Genomic DNA, 27,758 nt, shown 5'->3' on the forward strand with positions numbered 1-27,758 from the left:
TGTGTGTTCTCGTTAAGGCAGGACCAGGAACTAAATTAAAGCCTAATAACTTAAGTCCCGTCTCATTTTTGTATGTGGGAGGAGATCTAAGGAGAATTTGAGACAGAGTGATTCCTGTAATAAGTCACCTTTGCTCTCTGTCAAGCGACATTTCGCGTGCCTGTCAAAGAACTACCTTGGAGCGGTCAGACATCACTCGAACATTGTATATATCTGAATGTCATGGTAGCCCAATGTCTATCGAGTTAAGATGAAAAGGAAAAAACAACCAAAAGTCTTCTGAGAACACACGGATTTTACGGAATGGTTGGGCCGGAATTCTGCTGGAAAGAGTCGGGGCTGCCATGTCAACTAAGGGAGCACTACACATGCGCACAGGAGCAGACCTCCTGGTGGCTTAGCGGCCGGAGAGGGAGAATAAGGTGTGCGCATGCGCATGGCATCTCTTTCCCATCCGGGCCGAAGCTCGCCTCCCCCCACCCCCGCCCCGAGCCGCCGAAGCACCTCGGTGCGTTGCACCGCGGGAGGCTGGGCAGGTTGCGGTGTTGCTGGCACCGGGCGGTGGAACTGTAATACACGGCTCTGCTAGGCTGCCCTCCCCTGCATTGCACCGCCGACCCTCGCCTGCTAGCTGCAGCCAGCGGATCCGGCTTGCATTGCTCCTCCGTGCATTGCTGCTCCGGACGCTGCAGCCCGCAGCCTCCAGCCTCACCCTGCCTTCCACCTCCTCCTTGGAACACGCAGTCGGTGGTCGCCCAGCGCAGCGGCGGAGCCAAGCTGCGGTGCCAGTCGCCGAAGGCGCTGCCGCAGCTGGCCCTCTGGCCTTCTGTCCCTTAGGGCAGCCCGCGCCCGGGAGGAAGGGAGCGGTCCTTACCTAGACCTGCCCTGTCTGGCGGTGAGATGAGCTTCTTCGGCTTTGGGCAGAGCGTGGAGGTGGAAATCTTGCTGAACGATGCGGAGAGTAGGAAGCGAGCGGAGCACAAGACGGAGGACGGGAAGAAAGAGAAATATTTCCTCTTTTACGACGGAGAGACAGTCTCCGGAAAGGTGAGCCTTGCGCTCAAGAACCCCAACAAGCGCCTGGAGCACCAGGGTATCAAGATCGAGTTCATCGGGCAGATTGGTGAGTGGACCACTCTTCCTCCCTCGCCCCCGTCCACCCTCTGTTGGAGCGGTTCAGACGGGGCTTGGCGCCGAGTTGAGGGCTGGCGGGGACCAGAGTGTTTCAGGGCCCAGCTCCAGTAAGGCCTGTCACAGTCGCTTGTCATCTGCAGTCTGAGGCCTGGGGCTCAGCCACAAGTCCCGCCCGTGGGTGACTCCCCCTGCGTTACTGTCTTCCCTGCCAAAAGTGACAGCGCAATGCCAGGGAGGTGGTGACAGCCAAAGGCGGGAGATAGCGCCCTGCCATGTGGTCAGATGGGCACCTGGCCTTGGGCATTGTTGTATTCTCTTCAGCATGCTCCCAGCTTTGCTACTTGCCCCCAGGATTTCAGAATGAGGTGCTCTGGGCATAACCGGCAGGTGGGTGTGTTAGGGAGGAAACAATTTTTCAATTCTGGCTTTCCCTTTGCATGGACAACTACAGCTGTCAGACCCAAAGTTAAGCTGTGCCCCAACTAGTCCCCTTTTTCTCTTTAGATATGGTGTGGGAGAAAAGACTCACCCGTTCTGTATTATCTCAGTTCTAAACAACCTATCTTGTGCCTGTTTTGAAAAAGAAGAGGTATAATTTTCTACCTCAATCCAGCTGCCTAGTATAGACTATTTCTCAGACTTCTATTCGAATGTTGTCCTTCAGTCATCTAATTTTCTCCTTAAAGCCAAAGAAATGATGTTTCTGAAGCAGCAATTAAATGATCAAAATTTATTTTTCAATGCTCTGTAACAATCTTTGACATGACTATTAACTATTACTATTAGAACTAGACAGTAAGAGGTAGTAACAAGAAAAAAATTTGAAAGCTGCCCATCAAAACTGGATTCTAATTCTAAGATTATTTAGAGACTTGTGTGTGATTAAAATGCTCAGGCACTTCTAAAATAAATGTTTTTTGTTTTTTTTTTTTTGTCAAGAGATCAGGAATTGGTTCGCAGTAAATACTCTGTGAGCCATAAACACCTGTGGCAGAGAACCATGCCCTATACCCCATGCTGCTCATATGACACTGTTTTTAGAGACTTCCTTGGGAAATATTATTAAACTCTCTCATATCCTCAGAGTTCAGCAAAGCATTTTCCCTCCTCTCTTTTATAGAGGTAGGAAACACTGAGAGAGAGGTAGGAGAAACCCAAGAAAAAGGAGTCCTGGCAGCCTGGCTCTGAAGTCCACCACCTAACCCCAAGCATTTTGCCTCTGGTACTTACGAAAATAAATTAGGCTGAGGACTGGCTGATCCTATAGGAAACTTTTTTGCTGTTATTTTAAAGGCAGACTATGAGAGGTTTGTTACTATACCAGAAATGGGGCTGAAGATTAGGTTTCACGCCTTTTGCTTTTCTGCTACTGGTTAAATGACAAGGTTTCTTAATAGCAGCGCTGTTGACATTTTGGGGCTGATAACATTTTGTTGTAGCAGAATGTTTAGCAGCATCCTCAGTCTCTACCAACCAGACACCAATGGCATCCAATTCCACTTATAACCAAAAAAAATGTCTTGAGATGTTACCATATGTCTGCTAGAAGGTAAAAATCACCCCTTGTAAAGAACCCAGTATAGATTGGATAAATACAAAGCATTTTATGACAAACATATAAAATAGTCAAGAAATTCTTCCTATTGATAATAGGTATTTTAAAATAGGTGTTTTAAAGTTATCACTTCTTTGCCTCTGTAATACTAGTGTAGACTGGCATGTTTAAGCTGTGTCTGTACTGTCACTCCAAAGTGGTATGGAGCTTCCCAATATGTGGAAGATAACCCAGAATATCCCTTGCCCCAGATAATATGAAATGCACCAATCTAGAAGGAACAGTATCAAAGTCTTTCCCTCTGGTCTAAATGAAAAGGTGGCAGAGGAACTTGTTTGGTGTCTCTGGCTTCTTGTCCAACTCCTTAATTCCAAGACATCATCCTTACCAAATTTTCTGTTATTGCTTCCACTTATAACTCTTCCTGGGCTCCTGGGCACTCTGGGATAAGATGGCTATGAGATTCTGGGGAGTATAGACTTCTCCCTGGGCTTCAACTTTCTGAACTGTAAGGCAAGGATAATAAAATCACTCAGTGATTATGTTGAGCATCTTAGGTAATCATGACTCACACCCCTTATAGCTGGTCCTTTTATAAAAATAATAGCAGCTGAGGTAGCAATGTTTCCATTTTACAAATTCAATTATAATCATTCATATACTGCTTTCCCCCTATACCTCCTATATCCTTTCCCAATAAGCTTATCATGTCTGCTTAGAGGGAGTGCATATTTCAGCCTTTGCTTTAAAATTCTTGCTTCTGCATTGTGGGTAAGTCATGTCTGGTATAGCATAGAGAGCCAATCCCAGCTATGTGCTAAAAGAATGTAGTTTTTTCCTTATCTGCTCTAAGAGAAACCAAAGTTATTTCATGAAAGAAAGTTGTAGAATAATAGGGGGTGGTGGGTGATTTTCTTATTATTTGGTTTTGCGATATATTTCTTGATCAAGAACAAGGCATTAGATAAAAATCTTCTAGTTATATTTGATATAAACGGGAGTTTCTGTTCCTAAAATTGGTAGTAAAGACATACCAGACAATTTGGAGACATAAAGTGACTTTTCTTAAACTATTATGTTTTTATTTTATTCTCCTGGCTCCCCTGAAAAAGCAGTCCATGAAGTATTGTGTCATCCACCTAAGACAATCATTATGTACTGACCTCAAGGCACTAGAGCGAGGCTCGTGGGTAACTTCACTGAAATTGTGGTCCTGTGGTTTTCTCCTTCATTGCCTTCTTTGTGTATCAAGTGGGTGGATCTTCTGCTAGTTTGGAGGAGTGGCAATATGAGTGATACAGAGGTATAAGAAAGTTACTGAGTACTGAACCCCTTCGACTGATTTTAAATAGGGTTTTAGAGGAAGTAGAACTTTTATCCCCTATTGCTTCTCACTCTCTGGTAATCTCCTCTGCACCTATGACTTAAGTGTCAATTTATATTCTGATGACTCCCAAATGGTTTCTTTGTCCTGACAGGAACTCTCTTCTCAGTTTTACTTGTCTTTCTAGCTGCCTGCAAAACATGTCTGATATCCTCAGGTACTTCACAGATATATTCAAACAGAAACATCTCTGCTCCCCATTCCTACCCCATGCTGATGCTTCTCCTGGTGGTTTTTTTTTTTTTTTTTTTTTTTTTTTTTTTGTGTGTGTGTGTGTGTGTATGTGTGTGTATGTGGTGCTGGGGATTGAACCCAAGGCCTTGTCCCCAATGTCACCTGGGTCCATTTGACCACAGAAATGTACAAGTCATTTGGAGATCTTTATGCATCCAGTTTTCTTCTAAATTTTCGTCCTCTTCAACAGCTCTGTAGTTTATTTTAAATCTGAGCTTTATTTTCATTCTTCTGCTACTCCCTTTATTAAGCAGCCTCCTACCTGATATTCCTACCTGTGTTTTCCTCTCCTTGAGTTTATATTCAGTAAGGATGAACTGTAAAAGGCAATTGTAACACTGTCAGTCCCCTCCTTAAAGTTCTTCATATTTGACTCCCTCTTGGTTCAAGGATAAAACTATGAGCTGGCACCAGCATCTTTCAAATTCATCTCTCACTAACCCTCACCACTTGTATCTTCCTCAACATATCCTATTCCTTCTACAATGTTGAGATCTTCACTTTGTATATTATCATCTTTCTGCAAAGTATGACTTTTCACCCACATATTTTCTCATTCTTTCAAGTCCAACAAACATCATACCCATCTGGAAAGCCTTCCTTGACTTCCCCAGGCTAACTTCCTCCCACTGGTACCTCTTTTCAAGCAGGATATGCCTTAACAAAACAAAAACCTTTTCTGTCTTCCTCGCCTGAGAGCCAGAGATCTTCAGTCATCATCATTCTAGTGGCTAAACTTTAGACCCAGTGGCTAACTCATAGAAGGTGCTCGATAAATATTTGTTAACTGGATACATTGGTCAGATCTAAGAATTTACAGAAATTGTTCCCTGGATTTTTTTTTCTTATCTGCTCCAAGAGAAACCAAAGTTATTTCATGAAAGAAAGGGAGTAAGCAGGTTTGCTTTGCTGGTTACCATTAAGCATCTGGACATCCCACTATGCTTGTGGAGGAGGCATTAAGGAACTAGGCACAGCTCTTAATCAAGACCACTGAGGACTCCAATGATTCATAACTGGTATGTACCCAAGAGAGCAGCATCCTCACTGAGAGAACTGTGATAAGAAATAAAATCACCAAAACTAATATCAATTTATCTGCTTTTGCATCTTTCTTCAATGACACTCTTATGTCAAGTTGACATTGATCTCTTCCTGTATGTGAGAAAATAGGAGTTGTTAGAACCACGGTCCATTTGATCCTGCACTGTCTACTCAGATCTAATAGTTTAATATGGCCCTTATTATGAATGTAGGATCTTATTTATTCACTTACATTGTGTATGTTTTTGTTATCTTCAGTAAGTTTTTGAATTACATTGGTACCCTCCCAGTACCTAGCATACTTTTTTTCCAGTGGCTTGGACTGTGTAGTGAAGCAACCTTCCAGATCAAAACCTGAGGTCTAAGATCTAGTCATTCCACCCAACTAATGGCCCACATTTTTAGAAAGATTAAGTAAAGAGCAATGAGGGAGGAACTGAATTGTTAGAAGCAGACAAAAACATTTCTCAGCTTGAATCCTTTGGGGAATACTGGTGAAGGATGTAAGGCAGACCTGACCCATCTTGGAGACTAATGGGGTTAAATAAACCAAACATAATTAGAAAGTCAGACCTATAGAGGAAGGCAAATATGAACATCCCTGTATTCCAAAACCAAATAGATATTAACTAGTTTTTAAAAAAGTTTTTAATAAACTCAGTACCAATCAAACCTATACTTTTAAAATCTCCAGAGACTTTTATTTTAATTCATTAACCCTCAAAATACTAAGTGAAAGGCAGATTGAGATTAAATGGATTGATTTTGGCCTAGTTAGTAAATTACCAGCTGGGCTTGGAGTAGAGCTGTCCCGAGCAGAACTGGGTATGGGAAGGAAGCCCAGAGGTATGATTGTTCTTGCAGGTTTAGCAAGGCTGGGAGATATGAGCAGGCTATGGCAAACACAAATCTTTACCAGGTTACCAACCTGCAACCAGGCTATTAAAATCAGATGTAAAGGAGGCTCTTGCTGATTTATATTTCTTCTAAGACCAACATGAAGCCTGGACTCTATGTGATCCTAGCCCAGTAGTGAGTTCCAGGGTATCTGTCAACAGATCAACTTGTGATGTAAATCTGGCTCAATTTCCTTCCAAAGTGGCAACTTCGTTTCTTGTTCGTTGCTGGCAAATTTTACCATGAAAATATCCTAAGTGTGAAAGTTATTTCCTCCTATTGAACTGAGAAGAAAACTAAAGAAAGAGAAGTTACCTTGGGGGAAAAAAAAAAGCCAGTATCTACTTCTAGCCTGAAATGTATGTCTCTGATGGCTTCATGGTTGGGAAGAATTAGGGATGGCTTATTGTTGCTTCTTTAGGACAGTTCACTGTCTTTTTAGGCTCAAATCTCTTTTTAGAACAACTTTGGACTTTCTGTTTTAATTTATGCAAGACAAAACCAATCGGCAAATAGCTTATGACTGATTAATTTAAAAAGCCAATCCAGCACTGCTCAGATCACATACTTGCCACTCTTCTGTGGCATATGATAAAGAGCTGATGTTAATGTGTGATAGGAAGAAAAGAACTAGGGACAAAGTGATGCTATGCAGGAAAGGACTTCTTTTGCCCAAGTCCCCTGCAGGCAGAGAGCTTCTGCACTGTTGCTAAGATCCTCAAATGCTGGCAGCCTGCATTAGTTCTCAAATTGCCTTTGGACTGTGTGGTCACATTTGTGTATTTTTCCATTCTTCTTTTCCCATCTTCCTCTTGACTTTATTATTTACTACTTAAAGTTCATGGACATTGGAGCCTTGCTCTGCCTGCTTCTGTCCCCTGGAAATACGGCTGTAATCTAGCACATAGGAACTGAGGCACTATGTTCCCAAGTTAAGAGTTCAATTCTCACATAGAAGGCAGTACCATCAACCAGGGCTTAGGTAGCAGTGGCGAGTAAAGGAGTCCTTGTCACTGGGGCTGGCTGAGTGTCTGTTTCTATCCTTTCAAAGGTTTATTGGGGGTAGGGGGTAAGAGGACAGTTTCAAAGGTTTATTGGCGGTGTGGGGGGAGGACAGTTACTGGATTGCTCACTTTTCCTGAACATAGTTTCTAGCTGTCATCTCCCTCTAGTGGATTTATGGATGATCACTCACTACTCAGAATGTCGTCGACAGCTGAAACCATTTAGTGTTTGAAAAAGAAGGGAATCATTTGTAATAAAAGACTGGTCCGAAGTATAACTACATAGGAAAATCTGCCATAAACTATAGCCACATAATACATTGTAAATTCATATGGAAGTGGAGTGAAATACCAAAGGGGTGTTACAGTCAGAGTTGACTGTTCACCACTGCAGGGTCATCTGGAGATAAGGGACTCGTCTTTAAAGGGCTTTCAGTCCAAAGTGGAAAAGAAAGACTGTACAGCAAAACTTATTATTTAAATAGCAGAACATAAACAGACATAAAATAATGTGGGACAAACGATAGCATGAGCTTATCATGAATATATATCAGAAATGTTTTGTGAGGAGGATGAATTTAGAGCTTTGCTTCTCAAACGTTGTACCAGCACCTCTTGAGAACTGGTTAAACAGTCACATCTTCAGACCCCACCCCAGGTGCCTGAATCAAAGACATTAGTCCTGATGCCCAGCAGTCTGAGTTTTAATCAGCCTTCTAGGGGATTCTGATATACACTGAAGTTGGAACACCACTGATTTATAGTTTGAGGGAGTAACATTAAAACTTTCATGTTAGGTGGACCACATGCTTGCCTTTCTGAGTGAGAGCAGCAGCTAGTGGATCTACTTATTATTAACTAGATACTGTTCTAAATCCTTCACCTACATTACCCTCACCTCCTCACAAAAACCTTATAAAGTAGGTTGTGTTATTATCCTCACTATAGCCAATCATAAATACAGATGTAGTTCCAGAGGAGGCCTGCTCTAATCTCACTCCCTGGCTGTAATCCAGACATATTACCATGCAACTTCTCGTTTTCTTCTCTGTTAAATGGGTGATAAGGCCTGATCCATCATTTTGCAAGATTATTATCAGGGGTCTGGGGTTGTGGCTCAGCAGTTGAGCGCTTGCCTAGCACCTGTGAGGCCCTGGGTTCGATCCTCAGTACCACATAATAATAAATAAATAAAATAAATGTATTGTGTCCAACTACAACTAAAACATAAATATTTTAAAAAAGATTATCATCAGGATAATATAGTTATATAACTATGAATATACTTTCAAAAATTAGGAATGTAAAAGGATAATCAACAGTGAAGGGGATGGGTTCAGGGAAAAAGGGAAAGCCTAAAAACAAGGAGAGAAGGGGTCTGTTTGGGGGCAAGCCCCTTCAGAAGAGTGGCACCTCCACCCTGCAGTGCCCTCACTGGGGCCTATGTAGCCCTGGTCTGATAGGGAAGGCATTGCTCTCTCTTCAGAACTCTACTATGACCGTGGGAACCACCATGAATTTGTGTCCCTGGTGAAGGACTTGGCTCGGCCCGGAGAGATCACCCAATCGCAGGCCTTCGACTTTGAATTTACTCACGTGGAAAAGCCGTATGAGTCCTACACAGGACAGAATGTGAAGCTACGGTAAGTTGTCACTGCTACTTCTCCACCATGCCCAGAACCTGCCCATTTGGGTGAGGACCTGAAAATATCCCTGTTTCTTAAGATCTATTTATGTGGGTATCAAGAAAGAAAGTGCAAGCTATGATGTACTGGTAAATATTCAACAGTGGGTGCTCCAGAGAAAAGCTCTTCAGTTTGTAGCATCTTCAGTTTCTGTAGTCAAGTATTGCCACCATGGCCAATTTCCAGTTGCCAACCTGGTATCCCTGAACACAGAGGTGAGGAGAGATGTACAGTAGCGATTTTTACATAGCATCACCATCATATAGAGTCATAGGGTGTACATTTCTTCAAGAGCAAAGAACATTGTGAAGTCTAGGAAAATAATTAGGAAACGTTGAGTTTTTAGTATATATTACCCTTATTTTTACCATAATTCACTTAATTATAATTTTATGTCATTTAACTTTAAATATTAGCTGTGTTTAACAAAATTCCTAAAAATTCAATAATCAGCTAAACTGGCCCCAGCCACACCCCAGGCTGGGTATTAGGACACACAGACCCCCATCTAGCTCTGGCACACAACATCATGTGATCTTGAGCTCTGTGCCTTACCTTTATCACTTGAAAAAATGGGTAATAGATTTGAATTCTAATTCTAGATCTGTCCTCTCCATCTTTGGGGGGAATGATTAGAAAATAAAATGTAACACAGTATAACAAGGTCTTTAAAAATTAATGAATAGAACTGAGGGTATAGCCCAGTGATGGTCCTGGGTTTAATATCATGAAATAATGATAACAGTAAAAATATCAATAATTAACACATTGTAAGTACAGGGGATTGTTTTTACTGCTTCATTCTTAGAAATGCTGAGGATAGGGAGTGATGCCAGGGCCTCTGGGGTGAAAAATTACACAACAGCTAAGGTTTAGGTGCAACCCTGAGATTATGTGATGTCATTGGGATAAAGCAGACTCCTCTGTTAATGAACACATGATCCCAGGTCTTAATACGATACCATCTCATCAATGAGCTTGTTTTATCACGTGAAGGCCTGGGTTTGGGACGGTACAGACTATACTAGACCTGTGCCTCCCCTTGTCATTCACCCTCTTCCATCAGCAGTGTCTGTAGATTCTTCTTTTTAAATCTTTTCAGAGAGGGAGGTATAATCACTGAGCATTGACATATCACCACTAAAGACTGTGTTTCCTCATATTACTTTGAAAAGGCAGTAATAGTGAGCATCATCTAGATGGCACTTAAGTTGGCTATGGAACTTATTACTTTTTTTTTCCTTGTAGTGGATTTGTCTTGAGTAGTTTTATGTTAGAAAGAAAGGTGTTGGAAATAATGGTGATTTCTTAAAAAATTAAACATAGGGCTGTGGGTATAGCTCAGTGTTGAGCATGTGCTTAAAATGTGCTAGGGCCTGGGTGCAATATCCAGAGCCACATGCACAAAAATATTAAATATATAATTACCTATGTTACAGCAATTCCAATTCTAGTTATATATCCAAAAGAATTGAAGACAGGATCTGAAACAGATATTAATGCATCCATGTTCACAACAGCATTATTCACAATAACTAAAATAACTAGGGCACAACCTAAATGTCCATAAGTGAATGTGTAAATGAAATGTGGTATATTCATACAGTGGACTATCATATAATGTTTTAAAAAGCAAATTCTATTGTATGGTAAAACCTTAAGGATAAATATTAAGGACATTATGCTAAGAGAAACAAACCAGTCACCTTTTTGACTGATCAAATATGGGATAATTCTATTTATATGTAATATAATTTGACTAAAATAGTCAAATTAATAGAGAACAAAAGTAGAATGGTGGTTGCTAAGAGCTGAGAGGAGGGTGAAATGGGGACACTACTGTTTATTAATGGGGGACAGATTCAGTTGGTGATGAAGGAAAAGTTCTGTCGATGACTGATGGTGATGGTGCACAACAATGTGAATGTACTTAATGTCACTGAACTGTGCATTTAAAAAATAGTTAAAATGATAAATTTTGTTATGTGTATTTTTCCACAATAAAAGAAATGAAAGATGTATGTCTAGATGAAGACTTTAAGATTCACGTTGAGAAAGAGAAGAGGTAAAGATGGGAAAATGTGTTGAGGACAGTATAGAAAATGTAAAATTCCACTTGTAAATTCCATTCTGAAGTGTGTATTTTAAGTGTGTATCTTATTACACAGGCAGAGGAAAAGCATAAAAAGATTGTTCTGAACTTTTTTCCTTTTGTTTTAGGCATGGGAATGATTCTTTTGAAAGATAAAAGCCAATATGTAGAATTTGATGAGTGGGGAAAATGTGAAAACTGAATTGATCAAAGCTAAGAGTTTTATTTTGGTGGAGACAATGGGAACAGGCAGAAATGGAGGAATTTAATAGATAGCAGCAGAATGTACTAATAATGTAGCCATGCAGCAGTGGAGACAGAGACAGGACTGTCCAGAATAATAAATGATTGGGAAATTAGATGATTCATCTAATGTTAGAGAGGAATTTGAGGTACTGCCTATATATATAGAGAGATATGTAAAAGCTCATCAGGTGATACAGCTGTCAGTAGAGGAACTGCCTTGTGATAGCTGCCTGTGGAAAAAAAGAAAGGGAACCTGTGGTAGGTAGGTTAAGAGTATGATACCTGGAGCTGTTTGGGGATTGATTAGTTTGGGATTTTTTTTTTAATAAACTCAAAGGACAAAGTCTTTAGCTAGAAAGAGACTGACAATGAGAGAGATTGGAAAAGCAGAAGGATAAAGATGTTGGATGAAGATGTTGGTCCCCACATTAGAATTACTTGGGCAACTTTGACCTTCAGCAGAGCAATTTCATGTCAGATGTGCCTGGCATCAGGATTTTTCAATCCTCTAGGCCTCCTGCAATGTGATCATAATGTGCGTGCAGGTTGAGAGTGGTTGTATCAGATGGAAGAGAAAAGGTCTTAGGAGAGGGATGGTGCTGGAAGGCAAGTGAGGTACAGAGACATGTTTAGGCCCTATGTTTAAAAAAATGGCACAGAGCAGACAAGGGAGAGAATTATAAATCTTGACTTGGAAGATCATTTTTTTTGTTTTGTTTTGTTTTGTACCAGGGATTGAACCTCAAGGGCACTTAACCACTAAGCCACATCCCAGCCCTATATATTTTTTATTTTGAGACAGGGTTTCACTAAGTTGCTTAGGGCCTTACTAAGTTGCTGAGGCTAGCTTTGAACTTGGGATCCTCCTGTCTCAGCCTCCCAAGTCACTGGGAATTACAGGCATGCACTACTGGGCCTGGCTCTTTGTCATCTTAGTAGAGGAAAAAGCAATGTCTTCCACAGGCAGGGATTAAGCTCCGGACCTGAGCAAACAGAAAAGGGTTAGAAATTTCCAGGCATATTGGCTCATATCTGAAACTCTAGCTACTCAGGGGAGGATAAGGCAGGGGAATTGCAAGTTTAAGGCTAGCCTGGGCAACTTAGAGACCCTGCTTCAAAATAAGATTTAAAAAAAATGTTTAAAAGGTTTAAGAACAAATGTCTTGGGCAATGTGACAGTTATTGAGATGACTAAAAAGGATTGCCAGGAAGCAGTTAATACCATACAGAGGACAGAAGTCCAAATGTGTAATTGATTTGATGAGCGTATCTTTATAACTTTCACCAGCAATGCTTAAGCATGCCTTGAAGATTGTGTTGTTTACAAGAAAATATAACTAAAGGGCTGTATTCTCCTTTGTAGGATATTAGCACATCACATCAAGGAAATAGGGATGCTGGGGAAGGCAGTTAAAAGTGGCTGGCTGCAGAGGTTGGCCTTGTTATACCTTCAAGGGCAAGGTTTCTGTCTTCTTTCTAACCTGTTCCAAAGCACAGCAAACTCCTCTTCAAGGTTGAGCCAGAGACTTCTTTGCTATTCATAGTCAGACTCTGGTGCTTTACAAGAAGGTTTGTTCATCTTGGAAAGCCCTTTTTTCCTTCCCCACAGCACTGGATTACAGTATGTGAATTAGCCCTTTCCATGTGTTCTAATTTTCAAGTTTATTTGCCAATCTCCCCTAGTGAGTTTTAAGCTTCCCATGAAGCTGCATCTTATTCATTCTATGCCCAATACAGTACTTAGCTCAATAAGTTTGCTGAATGGATAGCTTACTTAATTTCTTTATTTCCGATTCCCCTCTTTCAACCATGAGGAACTTGAAAAATGTTTTTTTGATTGAATATAGTGAACAGGCATGTGGATATAATTGTGTTATGGGACAGATCCTTGTACTCAAAAACCTGGGAGTTAGTTGAAGAAATAAATAGAGGTAAGGGTCATGAAAGACCTAAGAATATCATACTATTGGAGTACAGAAGCGAGAAATCACTTTTACTTAGAACAGAATTCTTAACCAAAGCCCAAGCTCCTAAAAGGGATTTGGGAAGATCTTTGATCTTCCTAGAATTATAGTTGCAAAATTTTGTGTGTAGGTGCACATGTGCAGAATTTCCTGGGAGAAGGGCCCATAAATTCTTAAAAGGACAGAAAGCCCCAAAAGATTAAGAACTACTGTAAGGAGTTCTCTTAAGTGGGTCAGTTTGCTGCCTATATCTAGGTAGCATCTGGAGACTGGGAGTGTTCATTCATGACAAGCTGTATTTCCTACAGTTATTTCCTTCGAGCCACTATCAGCCGCCGCCTCAATGATGTTGTTAAAGAGATGGACATTGTAGTTCACACACTCAGCACATACCCAGAGCTGAACTCTTCTATCAAGATGGAAGTTGGGATTGAGGACTGCCTACACATTGAGTTTGAGTACAATAAATCCAAGTAAGTGTCCTGGGCACCAAGGCTATGGAGTAATTGGGAGGTTAAGATAGTACTTGATCTGAATGCAAACTGACAAAGAGCTCAGTGTCACTGCTTCATGTGACCTGCTTTGGGGAGGAATACCACATAAATAATACAGTGAATATGTTAGGTGGGTTACAGATAGATGGACTAGGAAATATAAACTTTTACTTTAAACTACATTTAATTAAAATGGTATATTTAAGTTAAACATCCTAAGATGCCTTTCAAATTCAAGCTAACTTTAAAATTGTTTTAGATTCAATGTAAAGCTATTTCTTTCTGTGGTTGATAATAATCAGAGAATACAATTCCATTATCATTTGTTTCCTCACTCTCTTTAGAAATCTAAGTGAGGAAACCAAACACTGACAATGGTTTGCTAAAATGAATTGTGGAAAGAACACCTGATTTATTTTTATAAAAGTCTTAAGATAGCTTTATTTTAGCTGGCAAATTGTGAAGCTGTGTATGTTATTAAACTGTTTACTATAAAAATATCAAAATATTTAATTGCTTATAAACCACAAAACTTTCTGGCAATCTGACAGTTTCAGGGCCATCTTTTAAAAAAAAAAAAAAAAAAGTATATTCCAGAAAATGTTTAAAAATCAAATACCTGAAAGTGAAAAGGATATTCTAGTTAGAGTTAAAAAAAAATGTCAAAGTCTCCAATTACATTTCTCACTGTGGTTCCCCCATGCCCACTGTGAACCAGAGGCTAGGGGTAAAGGGACCTGAGTCAGATGATTTGCCTTTGAAGGGTAATGGAATTTTTTAAACCAGGAACATAGTTGATTCCTGGAACAGGCATGAAAGAAACATGGATTTTTTTTTTTCCTCTGTCCCTGGCCTGGAGCCAAGTGAGTCCCCATTGAAATGACTAGTGTGACCTGGAACCAACCTGGCTTGGCTTGGCTCACCTGTGGAACCAGGGAATGGGGTGCTGAGAGGGAGGCTGATCTGGGCCCAACATGGGAATAGTCTTCTCTTTTATCATCACTGCCTCAGGGCTTTGTGTGGTCCTGTACTGTGCCCCAAATACCTCATGAAGGCAGTGGCTAGCAACAGTGCCACCTGTAAGAGCTGAAAATAGCCATTAATTGGCAGTGTATAAAAGACCGAATTTAGTGTATAAAGGTGCAGTTACATGCAGTCAGGGGATGAATACAGACCACTGCTCTTCTTGCAACAGATTGTATTGTATGAGAATATATATAATTTATATGTAGTAGAATGAACCCAAGACTAAGAATTAGGATCTATTCTGCCATTAAGAAATTTGGGTAAGTTGGGCACAATGGTGCATACCTGAAATCCCAGCTACTTGGGAGACTGAGGCAGGAGGATCACAAGTTCAAGGCCAGGCTGAACAATTTAGCAGGACCCTGTCTCAAAATAAAATAAGGACTGAGGGTGTAGCTCAGTGTTAGAGTGCCTGCCTAACATGTGCAAAGCCCTAACCTCAGTCCCTAGCACAGGAAAAAAAAAAAAAGTTTGACTAAGGTTAGCCATTTTTTGTAACTCATCTGAAAAATAAGGAGTATAGACTAGGTCAATGGGCTTCAGACACACACAGTGTGAGGTGAAGGAAAAAAACAGGGATCAGGACCCTTAGACCTTCCTCCTTCCTTCAACTATTTTTAATGACTCTCACACAATTATGCTTCTGTGTGAGATTTCATTTAGAAAAAGGAATGTTCCATTTGCCAAAGTTTAGAAAACTTTAGCATTCATGGTTTCTAAGCGTCCCTGTGAAATGTTGCAGGTGGTTTCCTGCTGTTTTGCAAGTGTGCTGAGCTTTTCTACTCTATCTGTAGCCTTCCCAACAGACTAAGCAGAAGAGTGCTGTGAAATAGTGGGGAACACTCAAGCCTGGGATCCAGGAACCTGGGTTCACCTCATGTCTCTGCCCTCTGTGCACATCCTAGTCAAATGATCTCTCTGTTCCAACTTCCTTTTTTTTCACCTGAATTATAAGCAAGTTAAATTCTGAAGTCCCTAACAGCATCCATGTCCCATGAGTCTAAGCTTCAGGTTTGGAGTTTGCTATCTTTCTGCCATACAGGGCTCTGTCCACAGACTACCAGTGCTATGGGCTGACCTAAAGAAAAGTTTGAAGAGTGAGAAAGTGTTATATAATATGGTTGAATTCCTTTTAGTTCACAGAGCACAAGTCATTGAGCAGAGCCCAGAATAGGCACTGATGCAGAGGGAGTTCCACTTCTCTCACTCTACTATATGTGCCTGGTCTGTCCAGTTCAGAGCAAACTGAAATGTTTGCTGTAAGCCACTGAGGCCCAGTTACCAAAGACAGAAAGACAGATAGACCTGGTTCCTGTGTTTTTAAGGGCTGGCCTCTTAAATATTAGAAAAACACACATAAAAAACACATACACAAATATAAAAGGTGTATGCTGGGGAGATAAAACTGATGAACAAATATGAACAGGTAAAGTAGCATGTATTATCCTTTGAATTGGCTGTAGAAGACACTTAAGATTTAGGAAGTATAACTACAATGTTCTTAAAAAAAAAAAAAAAAAGATTCATGAAAAGAACATACTGGAAAACCATTCTACCACAGTAGTGAGGATGGGAAGACAAGGGAGTGTGCCCTGAAACTGGACCTCCAACCAACATGCATGGCCACGGCAGTGTGCTCTCTACACAAACAAAAAGAGACCATCCACTATACCAACATCTTACTTTGCTTGTCTTTCTCTTCCCCAGATACCACTTGAAAGATGTCATTGTAGGAAAGATATACTTCCTGCTGGTGAGAATCAAAATAAAGCACATGGAGATAGACATCATCAAACGGGAAACAACGGGCACAGGCCCCAACGTGTACCACGAAAACGACACGATAGCCAAGTACGAGATCATGGATGGGGCACCAGTACGAGGTGAGTCTCCTGGCCCAGGGCCTCAGCTGCAGCCTTTTCTCCTCAATCCTGTACAGAATTTTGGAAGGGCTTGATGGGATTACACTGTTGAGTTGAGATGTCCTTTTAACCTATGACTTCTTAATCTCTAGTTGTACTTAATGGGTGCTGATGAGGAGGAAAAGAAAGGCTGAATCTGTGGAATTTCTGGTTCCTACCCCATCTTTGCCAATATGGAGAACAGCTCCATGCTGACTTCCTTTATATCATTAGGCTTGTATCTTAGATTTAATCTCAAGAGTTAAAGCCTGTTAGAAAAATATTTGAAAAGTACTTATTTAAGATAGTTTGAACACTTAAAGATAGTTTGAACTTTTTCCTATTGACATTCTGTCATTCTTTGTAGCTTAGACTGAGTTTCATGCTTGGTAGTCATTTTTTGTTACTTAATTCTAATTCTGGTACAATTATTTATTTTAATTAAATTAAAATTTATTTTTGTGATGCAAATATAGGGTCTTGCACATAGCAGAAAAGTGCTAAACCACCAGCCTCTATCTCTGACAAAACGATTTATTCTCTGAATCCATTCACCAAGTATGAAAGAGGACTATAGGCCACACTAACTCATACTACCAGGTGCTGCAGATAGCACTGGGAACCAGCTAGAAATGGTCCTCCCCCAACCTCCGTGGAGATAATTACATCTAGGATTAGTGGAATTGAATTTCTTCTTTATTTGGGAATCTGTGATTATTTGGGAGTAGCAATCACTTGTATTCTTCATTGACTGTAGCAATCAATGTGTCTTCTCATTTTGAAGTGCTTGCTTGGTCTTTCCAAGATTTTATTTCATTCCTTCCAAGAGTTCATCCAGAGTATTCCCACAGTCCATTTCATGTGGAAGGAGGTGTGCCACAGATTAAGCAGCCCACAACCCTGGGGACACTTCTCAGCAGATTCAGGTGTCATTGCTCCAGCCCCTTGAAGAGTTGGGGCCCAGTTTTTCTCTTCCTGATATTCTATTTTTGGACCAGCTCTGCAAGTAAAGCCAACTATTATTTCTCCTTGACAAATAAATTGGAGCATTGGGAAACAAGACAAAATAGCAGATAACTCAAAGATCATTCATATTATAGGTTTGTCATTTTTCAGTAGAATTTCTGACCTAATTTTGTTACTCTTTATCTAGGAAAGGTACAATATCAGTGCTAGAAGGGATTTAAAATATTGTGCAGTTGGATTTTCTCAGTTTTCATGTGAGAAAATCAAGAGAAAGCCACAGGTTTACTCAGAAGTCATACAACTGGTTAATGGAAAACAGGGTCTAGAATGAGAATTTCCTGTTTTCCAGACCACCCCCACCTGCTGTCAATTCACATTAGAGTGGAGATATATTCTGAGGGCATATAGTAACCAAGATGGAGGGAGATGGCATTATAATTACTGAATGACATCTTATAGCAGCTGGGGTTTGACAACTGCCTCTTGAAAACCCAGTAACTAGGCACTTTGCTTGTAATCAAAATATGCTTAACAATAACATCCCTGTGCCTTTCATATTCAACTGTTCCTCCCTGTTTTCTGCATCAGAATGGTGAGAGGATATTAAGAAGACACAGCAATACTGAAATGAAACTGGAGTCACATTTTTGCTTCAGCAAACTACTGGGCAGCAGAATGCAGTCTCAAAAGGCAGAAGCATTTGCTTAGGGTTCATGCCATGCTCAGCTGGCATCTCATCTACTGTGGTCAGAGAGGGATTTGATGTAAGGCAGAGTAGTTCACTTTGTCCCTTGCCCTCATTCCTCACTTTGCTCCTTTACAGGAGAGTCCATCCCAATCCGGCTTTTCCTGGCAGGGTATGAGCTTACACCCACTATGCGGGACATTAACAAGAAGTTCTCTGTGCGCTATTACCTCAACCTGGTGCTGATAGATGAGGAGGAACGGCGCTACTTCAAGCAGCAGGTGAGGTGCTTCCACCAGGGCCCTGGATACCCTGGGGACAGAACAGAAAGGATATCATTTCCATGGAGGAATCTGTATTTTACACTAAGCAAAATGGTAAGAGAGCTGCTAAGTCTCTATGCTACTTGTTATTTGTCCAAGAGCTGGAAATATTAAGTTACCCAGAATAACACAGCAGGAATGACGGTTCCTACTTGATACCCAGAGTATGTTTTCTTAGGCCTGACTCCTGCAACTGCCACACTATTCTGACCTATACCAGGGATGGGAGGTACTGACAACCACTGCTTTGTTGAGAGAGAACCAGGGGAGGTTCTTGCCCAAGATTCCCCAAGACAAATGTGGGTGCTTCTGGGAAACCCATCTCTGAGCCTTCCTCTTAGGTATCAAGTTGCTCCCTCTCCCAATTCTGCAGGAAGTGGTGTTGTGGCGGAAGGGTGACATCGTACGGAAGAGCATGTCCCACCAGGCAGCCATCGCTTCACAGCGCTTCGAGGGCACAACCTCCCTGGGTGAGGTGCGGACCCCCAGCCAGCTGTCTGACAACAACAGTAGGCAGTAGGCCTCTGGGCCAAGAAGCTACCCAGCACCCCCATCTACCAAACACCAGCGGCTGGGGGAGGGGGAGATGGTATGAGGCTCAGCTGACCGTTACTTGCAACCTGAAAACAATTCATGTTTTTGACTTAAATTCTTTTCTCTGAAGGACCTAAGGGGCTTGGGTTAGAAAGCAGTCTCCTTGGGATTCTGTGGCTGATGTGGGATAGGGAGAGGAGCATCCTGGAAGCTAATCTCTCCCTGGGGAATAAGTTGTCTGCTGAGGCCTTCCTCATGGGCTGCCTCTTATCATAGAGCCGAAAGTGTGTCCTTGGCTTCTAGTTCTCTGGGCTTCCTGATACAGGATATGAACATGTCCCTGGAATTCAAAGCTGCCAGCAGGGCCCTCGGTAGTCATTTTTCTTATTCTCCCCTTGACTGTCCCTGAGGTAGTGGGAGAAGGATTTGGGCCTGTCCCATCTAAAGGGCAGGGTTGGGGGTAGATCAGGAAGCTACCTTTTTGGGCATCTTGAATGTGGTGCTCTGAGGTTTCCACATGCCACCTTCTCTCTGGCCTTTCACTGCTGGCACCAGACACCTCCTTTCTGCATCTTCTCTGGCTAGTAGGAATGTTCTGGGACAGAAACCTGTGGAAGTGCCTGGGGTCATCTGTCCCTCACCAGTGAGAAATACCTGTGCGCAAAAAAGCTCAGAGGTTAATGTCATGCATGGATGCCAAGAGGCTGAGCCAGGCCTACTGAGGAAGGGTTAAGGCAATGGCAACTGTCTGCTTTCACCATGTAACTGGCTTGGCAACCCTGAGGTCTGGGTTGTTCTAGGCACATTATTCTATGTGCCCTAACAAGCCCTAAGCAAGAGAGTCCATTTCCTTTAAGAAGATATCCTGGAAAGGGGCCAGGATCCTTTTTGCTCTCTAACAGTGGACCCTTATCACTCCTTGTCTCTATCCAACTTCTAAGAATTGGGGCTTGATTTCAAACACTTTGAAATTTTGTTCTTACTTTCACCCCAAGATCCTTCACTCCTCATCACCTACAAGATAAGGGAGATGAGGGCCCCAATAGCAGACTCTGATGCCACAAACTTCAGTAATTTGCTTGCCAAGTTACATCTATGTCATCACCAATTCACTGACCTAAGTTTAGGATCATTGGTATTTTTTGTTTGTTTGTTTAAAAACACAAATATAAAAACTCTGGTGGATGTAGTTATGCTAAAGAAAGGGGCAGATTTTCCTGTTGCTCTGTTCTTGGGCCTATAGTAGTTAAAATAGTCTTTTCTGCCTCACTGGGGATGACCAGGAATTACTCTTCTGTTGGCTTCCCTTCCCTTTACAGAAAGACCAACCAGACCCCATTGGCCAATATTTGGTGGTCTGAGTTCTTGGTTATTTGGACAGTAGAAAATTTCGTTCCTATCTCATGTTTCAGTTAGTGCAGAAAAAGGGGAATCCTTGTTTTTTCAGAAATATGTGCAATCTTAGGCCTTGACTGGGCAGGGCCCATGGATCAGAGTTGAGATGAGGGGAAGACATTTGGGGTGACATGTGGTTGACAGGTGGCAGCAGAATCAAAGAAGGCAAATTTGTTTCCCCCATGCCAGACCCTGAGTTCAGGTGCGACATACAATCCCCATGGGAACAGCATTCCCATCCAGCTGCCCTTGGATTGTCAAGGCTGAGGCTTAAGCAGAGAGGCAGATTCTGTGCTCTTGCCTTTTTCAGAGTATGAGATTGGGCTCTGGTGTGCCTCCCTTTAATAGCTGGTATTCTAATTAAAAAGCATTTGTCAATTCCTCTGCCTCCCAACTGATGACACAAATTCATTTCCCAACTTTTCCTAACATCTTCAACCTTCCTTCTGGGAGAATTAGAAGATAGAATTTGCTTTCTCTCAGGAGCTGTGCACAAGCCAGGTCTTATTTTCTCTGTTTTTTCCCCCATTCTCTATTCTCTGCCATTTGTGAAAGTGAGGGGTCTCCTGTCCCCCTCCTTTAAGGTCCCCAGACCTGGGAGTGCATAGGTACTAAACCAAGCAGTGCAACTTGTAATTAAGAAGCTGCAGTGTTTACATGTTTCTTAATGTGTTGTCTTTTCAATGGCTGTATTTTAAAAGAACACTTGTTTTAATGGTCTAATTAAAGGAAGCCCCTGTGGCTTTGGAGGCATTGTGCCCAAGGTCCACCAGGTTCTGTGGTCTTTTCTGTCTTACACTGCCCAACTCCTATCTTCAGGAAAGGTAGATGCCCACCCTAATTCCAATACAGCATCTTCTCAGAATAGAGCCCCTAGTGAGCAATGCTGAGCACTTTACTAACCACCTACTTTAGAATAAGTTCTTGGTTAAGAACTGCTGTAGGACCCAGAGCACTTAAAAGAGGCAGGCGAAGAAGGTTGGTATTGTGAAACCCCACATGTTTTGGAGGGTGTAACTGACCAAAGGACTCAGCCCTAAATCCTGCTATCTGCTATATAACTGTGAACAACAATAAAGGCAGATGGTAGAGGTGCCTTGAGTCTTCCAAGTGACAAAGGGAGATAAGAGATCTTTTGCAGTGGTGTATTCCACTATACCCACTAAAGTTTTAGAAGAAAAGCTTTCCAAATTTGACATTAAATGTTTTATTGAAAGAAGTAGGGAAAAAAAAAATCTGTGTACATGATCTCAGGTAAATGCACACATAAGCCTTCACACACCATCCTTTGTCTAATAAAACCTCGCCATCTTTAGAGTAATGGTTTGTCCATTCCAGCAATACTGTTTCAGTTAACTTGGTTCCTTTTCCTCCAGGCTCAAAATAAAATCAAACTCTTCTACCAAAAAGAACAAAAAGGAAGCATTAGGTTTCATGTCCCTTCCCTCTTGAACAGGGAAGTTAATACCCATCACTGATAGGTAATTTACATGTTGCCAAAATAGGCATTCAAAAACTATGGAGTTTCTTACCAATGCCAAGCACTGTTGGATACTAGATACATAGTTATGGGTAACTCAGGACATAGTCCCTCCCTTGGTGCCACAGGTGAGGGCAGTGACTTAGAGGTTTAATACTGTGCCCAAGTTTAATCAGTTAGTAAATGTGAATTTGTGAGGTCATTTCTGCTATGTGGGTAAGGGAAAGGGCCCACTCTTACCTTGGGTCAGGGGCTGGACTGAGAGCCTCTGGCGAGTGAAGAGAGCCATATCTTTTAAGGGGCCACCAGTAGCCTTGTGAGATTGGTGATAGGTTTTAAGCTCAGCCAGGGAGATGAAACGCTTCATCATTCGAACAAACTGTACATCCACCTAGGTGACAACAGTTTATTGAACAGAAAGTTATGGTTATCCAAACTCTGCCCACTGCATTTTTTTTTTTAAGAGATGGGTTTCACTACATTGCCCCGGTTGGGCTTGAAATCCTAGACTCAAGCAATCCTCCTGTCTCAGTTTCTCCATCAGCAGAGCATATAGTCACACCCATGCCATTATGCCCACCCACTGTTTTTACTGCTTGCGGGAGGCTCCCATTGGCAGCACTGCTAATGTTCTGCTCTAACCTCCAAAAGTCAGTGTAATCTCATCTGAATAAGAGCTTGACCTAATAGCACCACACACCTTCCTCCTTCCTTTGTCCATCATTCCCTTCTCATGAAACAGGAAGAATTGTCTTTACCATGGACCATTTGGGGTTGTCCTCTTTGCTGGATGGGTCATAATGGGGACTGTTTTTCTCAAACTGTGTGTGGTCTGGGTAAGCCTCCTTTACAATCTGAAACCAAACCCAAAGTCTCCAATTATTTGTCTGCCTGGTCAGCTCCATGGCCAATCTTTAATACATATCTAACTTTGACTTCTTACCCTACATATTCTTACTCCATCTGCCTTGCTCTCATCAATCAGGATTCAAATATCTAGAAATAATACATAGCCTAAGGAAGTACAGTTAGGAAATCAACTATTTTTTAAATATAAAAGTTTAGAAGCATATTCTAAAACTCAATGGTAATGGTTATCATTGGTATTTCCACCCACCCCACCAAATGCAGAGTCAATGATTTTATCCTGGTAGCTCTTTTATCCTGAAAGAGCTATCAGGCTTGTTTCTGAGTGAGAAACCAAGGATTAGAGATGGAGAAAAATGCATGCTAATGAGCCTTAAATGAAGGCCTACCTTTTTCTAGTCCTTATCATATAGAAAGGGGCCACAGCAGTTTTCTCTCTGTTCTTCTGACTATGGTCTTTAATATTACCAATTTATGGTATATCACTTTAAATATACATGAATAAGACACTCTGTAGGGAGAGAAATTAGGCTAAAACCTGTCCATCTAACCTTCATAAGTCCTACAATGCCTGGTTCTTTGCAGTTGCTATGGTAGAAGAAGGCTTCTTCCTCCAGCTTCATAGCTCTAAGGAAGTTTCGTGCCTGTCCCAGGAGAGAAGAAATAAGGATTATCCTTCCCACCAGTGGGAAGTGCTAGCTTTAAACAGAAATTAAGTCTACTTTCATTAGGTGGGCTTTTCTGTTTTTAATTTCCCCCCAATTCATAAGTCTGTCCCCTTTGCCGAGACTCCCAGATTTATACCAGGACACTGGTTAGAACCAGGCCATTTGTAGATTTCATAAAGTCAGAGTAATTCACGTATTTCTGAAAACACTTTCAGGTAAGGATTTAAGTATTCTGGGAAAAGCAACTTTGGCCAAAAGGTTCTGTAGCTGAACAAGTCACAAGAACCAGGCAGGCATTTATCCTGCCCTAAGTCTCAGGATTCCTGCCTTTTATCTGTCCTCTTACCTGGTAGTTACGAACACCATCCCAGCATGCTGTCTGCAAGGGCTGTGCTTTGAGATCCTCAATGCTAAACTAGGTAAGAGAAAATAAGCATTCACTAAACAATCCTTGGCCAGTTAATAGGCATATTTGGAAGTAGACAGTCCCTTCCCAACATTGAGGTACTACAGGCTATAATGGAAATATGTAAGTTCATCACAGAGCCACTGATGATGAGTGAATATAGGTAAGCCTTGTGTTATACTGTTATCTCTTCTAATTAAAAGGACCAGCTGAATGCATAATCCAGATGCTAAAGTAATCTGTTGGTTCTCTACATTTTACTTATTAAAGTATTATGTATTTCTTCTATAATATTTCTATTTACATTTTCTCCAGGCTATCAAAATGGGTTTATATTCATTCCTTGAATATATACCAACTGCTGGCAGGGAGACACCTAGGAGCATGGCAAGTGGTAAGAGTAAAGCAAGCTAAGATTAAGATTGGCAAATTACAACCTTTAGGCCAAATCTAGTCCCATACCTCCTTTTATAAATAAAGTATTATAGGAACCAAATCTGTTTATGTGCTATTAGCACTTACTTGCTACAAGGGCAGAAATGAAAGAATATAAGACACAGTAGTCTACAGTATTTATTGTCTGGCCCTTTGCAGAAAGTCTGCTAGCCCCTGACTACATAGAGGATTCATCGAACAATTAAACAGAAATAAGCTGAACATGCCTAATTAAAAAATCTGAATGTTTTGGACTTTGGAGCATTTTGGATTTTAGATTATGTTTTGGATTAGGGATGTTCAATCTGTAAAGTCTAAACAAATATTCCACAGTCCAAAAACTCCAAAATCAGAAACACCTCTGATTTGAAGCATTTCAGATAAGGGATACTCAATCTGTACTTGATGGTAATAAATTCTGTTGATTTTATTCATATTTTGCCTTTCTTACTCTTTGAAGATGAGATGCTGGTGATGGAACCCAATGGTATCCCATATTAACCTTTCATTTTTAAAACCGCATAATGAGATAGGACAAAGGTACACAATCTCACCTTCACATCTACACCTTTGTCTAGTCGGCTCTCTGGCTCTGATTTCATCAGCCAGTAGTTGCTTAGATTCCTCCCACAGTTTTTAAAGACTGAAGTCTTCTGAGGGCTGGAGTTCTCCACTTTTGCTGATGCCTCACCTGAGTTCTCAAATTTGGTATGTTTTTCTGATTGCCCGTTCTTTTCTACAGGAGAAACAAAAAGCAAAGAACTATCAATGCTTGCTGAGTGGTAATGTTCTATTGTGCAGTTTACCCTTTGGTCTCACACCTGGATTCAAATCCTGGATCCTGCAAAAACTAGCTGTAGCCTCTAGTGTTATAAAGAAAAAAAACTTCAGTTTATCTATAAAAACTGGACAAGAATGCCTGTCTTTCAGGATATATTCTGGATTATGATTCAGTGAGAAAAAAAACACCTTAGAGGATTAAGACTAATGGGTCCTAGTAGCAGCCAGTAAATGTTTCCTTCCCTCTCTGTCTCTTCTGTGCCTTTACTTTGGCTATTCTTTCCAGTGAGGAAACAGCCAAAAAGCTTAGAAAATTCCTGGCATTATAATAAATGCTCAATAAATATCCATTATTGTCATCATTTCATCCATCCTTCCCTCTTGCTCACTGTACTTTATTTTTGCTCTTCAAGATGCCAAGAAAAACTGGAAAAAAAATGATTCATGTGGGTCCTTAAAGACATCCGTAAAGACTGGATTTTGTCCTAAGAGAATTAGAGAAAATGTGCCTGGGATACAGTGAGTCCTCAAAACTAATAGTTGTTAAGTTCATACTATATCCGAGACCCCTAGCTAGACTTGGTGGCGCACACCTGTAATCCTAGAGGCTCTGGAGGCTGAGACAAGAGGACTGCAGGTTCAAAGCCAGTCTCACCAAAAAGTGAGGCACTAAGCAACTCAGTGATACCCTATCTCTAGATAAAATAGAAAATAGAGGTTGGGGATGTGGCTCAGTGGCTGAGTACCCCTTAGTTCAATCCCGGTACCCACCCACCCCAAAATCTCTATCCAAGGCCCCAAGCTATACATGTTACTCTAACCCTAACTCAGTTAAGATACATAATGTATGAGATATTCTATTCTTCAATTGGAAAATGTGCTCCAGATCACAATTCAGTTATGACAGAACCAAGATACGAGGTCAGGGCCTACCACTCTGGTCTGTCTGAATCTATGCTTAATGACTGACTGTACTGTACTGTCTCCAAGTTTAGTAAAAGTTTCAACATGTGAGGTTAAAAGATTAATCATTTATGGATGTCTAAATCTCTGGACTCAGCATACCTTCCTTGCCCAACTTCTCAGCAGTCCTTAAGAGTTAACAAGCACACTGCAAACACCATGTGTTATTAAATAACTATGTATTTTAGTCAATCTGGAACTCTTGCCATTCCTAAGAGTCACTTCCACTGCTTTATTTCTGCCTTTCATTCACTTAGCATGCCATTCATCTCTGTGAATACAGAAGTGACATCACATTTTCTGGGTACTAAAACTTTGCCTGTAGAAAGCCTTCCTGTTCTTTAAGGCTGGACTCAAATTCCACTTCCTTCCCAAGGCTTTCCCTAGTATTCCTGGCTCTTCTCATACCTCCAATAATTCAGTCTTCCAGGCCCTTTCACTTACACCTGTTTGCGTTTACCCTTAAAAATCTTTAAATTTTAAAATTAAAAATTTTAACTGAGGCATAAAACATGTGCACATCAATGGTGTTCCATGTAATGTTTTGATACACGTATACATGTAATAGTTAAATTGGGTTAAACATATGTCTCCTCAAACATTTATCATTTCTTTTTGGTCAAAACGTTCAAAATCATTTATTCCCACTTTTTGAATGTACAGTATATTATCGTTATCTATAGTCACCCTACTGTGTAATAGCACACTAGATGTTTAAATTAGAACCCACTGATCAACCTCTCCCCAACTTTCCCGTTTCTGGTAAGCACTGTTCTACTCTCAACTTCTGTGAGAAAAGCTTTTTGAGATTCCACATATCATACTTTTGTTTTCGTTTACTTAATGATATCCAGTTCCATCCATGTTGTCGCAAAAGAATTATATTCTTTACCCCAGCGCATGCCACCCATAACGCAAATATCCTTAGTTAACTGGATGAACAAGCAAGCTGAAGGGGCCTTGGGTAGAACCTTGGTGGGAAGAATAAAGAAGATGAAAGGTGATAAGGGATGATGGAATAACAGGCAAGTCTCAAAGGCTTCTCTCCACAAGCAGGAAAGAATATGAACAGTATTAAGCTGGCCCCAGAGAAACACTCTTTTGGGGGTCGCCTCTTTGCAGGCTCAGTGCAGCTCACCTGGGCCAGCAACCCCGGCTGGTCTCTTCCGGGGTCTCGGCATGGTCTCTCTCTGCAGGTGGCTAAAATGAAGAGGGTTCTGAAATCAAAAGGGAGATTCAAAAAGGAACTCCACTGCCCTTCAAAACCCGCGCAGAGCAAGATGGAGACGACGCGAGGAAGTCCAAAGAGTCTCCAACTTTGCTAAGAGCAGATAATTGTGTTTAAGGGTTTCAAATCCTTCCCTCCGTTAACTGTGCCATTTCCATCTCGAATAGCCTGCCGTTAAACTCTTCCCAAGTATTCCCTTGAGCCCTGCCTTATCCCCATAACCATTCTTTCAAAACACCAACCCCAAGCTCCGCAAAATGGACCGCTAGGTGCCCCAGACCCACAAGGCATCCCAGGGGCTTTGTGGCGGACACGCCAACGTTGCGCCGAAGCCCCAAGCATCTCTGGGAGTTGTAGTTCAGTTGCCG

The 27,758-nt window shown here is 41.3% G+C and overlaps 3 protein-coding genes across 9 annotated transcripts in view; 1 reads left to right on the top strand and 2 right to left on the bottom strand.

Annotated features, from left to right (window-relative positions):
* Window positions 1-1,048, bottom strand: part of Ncapd3 (non-SMC condensin II complex subunit D3) — a 78,918-nt gene extending 77,870 nt beyond the window's left edge. The window contains exon 1 of the mRNA XM_027945409.3: window positions 875-1,048. The gene's annotated coding sequence lies outside the window, so the exon portion shown is untranslated. The remainder of the gene's footprint in view (window positions 1-874) is intronic.
* On the top strand, window positions 461-21,335 carry Vps26b (VPS26 retromer complex component B). 2 transcript variants are annotated; one of them, XM_027945407.2, is made up of 6 exons: window positions 461-1,123; window positions 8,739-8,895; window positions 13,548-13,712; window positions 16,467-16,642; window positions 18,450-18,592; window positions 19,008-21,335. In XM_027945407.2, the coding sequence occupies exons 1-6, from the start codon at window positions 901-903 to the stop codon at window positions 19,152-19,154; spliced, it is 1,011 nt and encodes a 336-aa protein (XP_027801208.1). In that variant the 5' UTR covers window positions 461-900; the 3' UTR covers window positions 19,155-21,335. The 2 variants fall into 2 exon arrangements, with proteins under 2 accessions (XP_027801208.1, XP_034492351.1); XM_034636460.2 differs by lacking the exon at window positions 19,008-21,335 and having other exon boundaries at window positions 18,450-18,999.
* Thyn1 (thymocyte nuclear protein 1) lies at window positions 17,179-27,704 on the bottom strand. Of its 6 annotated transcripts, none has more exons than XM_071616880.1 (8): window positions 27,301-27,687; window positions 24,974-25,155; window positions 23,925-23,993; window positions 23,462-23,554; window positions 22,802-22,897; window positions 22,284-22,434; window positions 18,542-18,623; window positions 17,179-17,660 (listed from the first exon to the last, which is right to left on the bottom strand). In XM_071616880.1, the coding sequence occupies exons 1-7, from the start codon at window positions 27,341-27,343 to the stop codon at window positions 18,577-18,579; spliced, it is 681 nt and encodes a 226-aa protein (XP_071472981.1). In that variant the 5' UTR covers window positions 27,344-27,687; the 3' UTR covers window positions 17,179-17,660; window positions 18,542-18,576. The 6 variants fall into 6 exon arrangements, with proteins under 6 accessions (XP_071472981.1, XP_071472982.1, XP_027801209.2 ...); XM_027945408.2 differs by lacking the exons at window positions 17,179-17,660; window positions 18,542-18,623 and adding an exon at window positions 21,755-21,962 and having other exon boundaries at window positions 27,301-27,362; window positions 27,633-27,704; XM_071616879.1 differs by lacking the exons at window positions 17,179-17,660; window positions 18,542-18,623 and adding an exon at window positions 21,755-21,962 and having other exon boundaries at window positions 27,301-27,379; window positions 27,633-27,652.
* Window positions 27,705-27,758: the final 54 nt, after the last annotated feature.

The sequence above is a fragment of the Marmota flaviventris genome, chromosome 9 (genome assembly GCF_047511675.1).
Source record: "Marmota flaviventris isolate mMarFla1 chromosome 9, mMarFla1.hap1, whole genome shotgun sequence".
NCBI classification, from domain to species: Eukaryota; Metazoa; Chordata; class Mammalia; order Rodentia; family Sciuridae; genus Marmota; species Marmota flaviventris.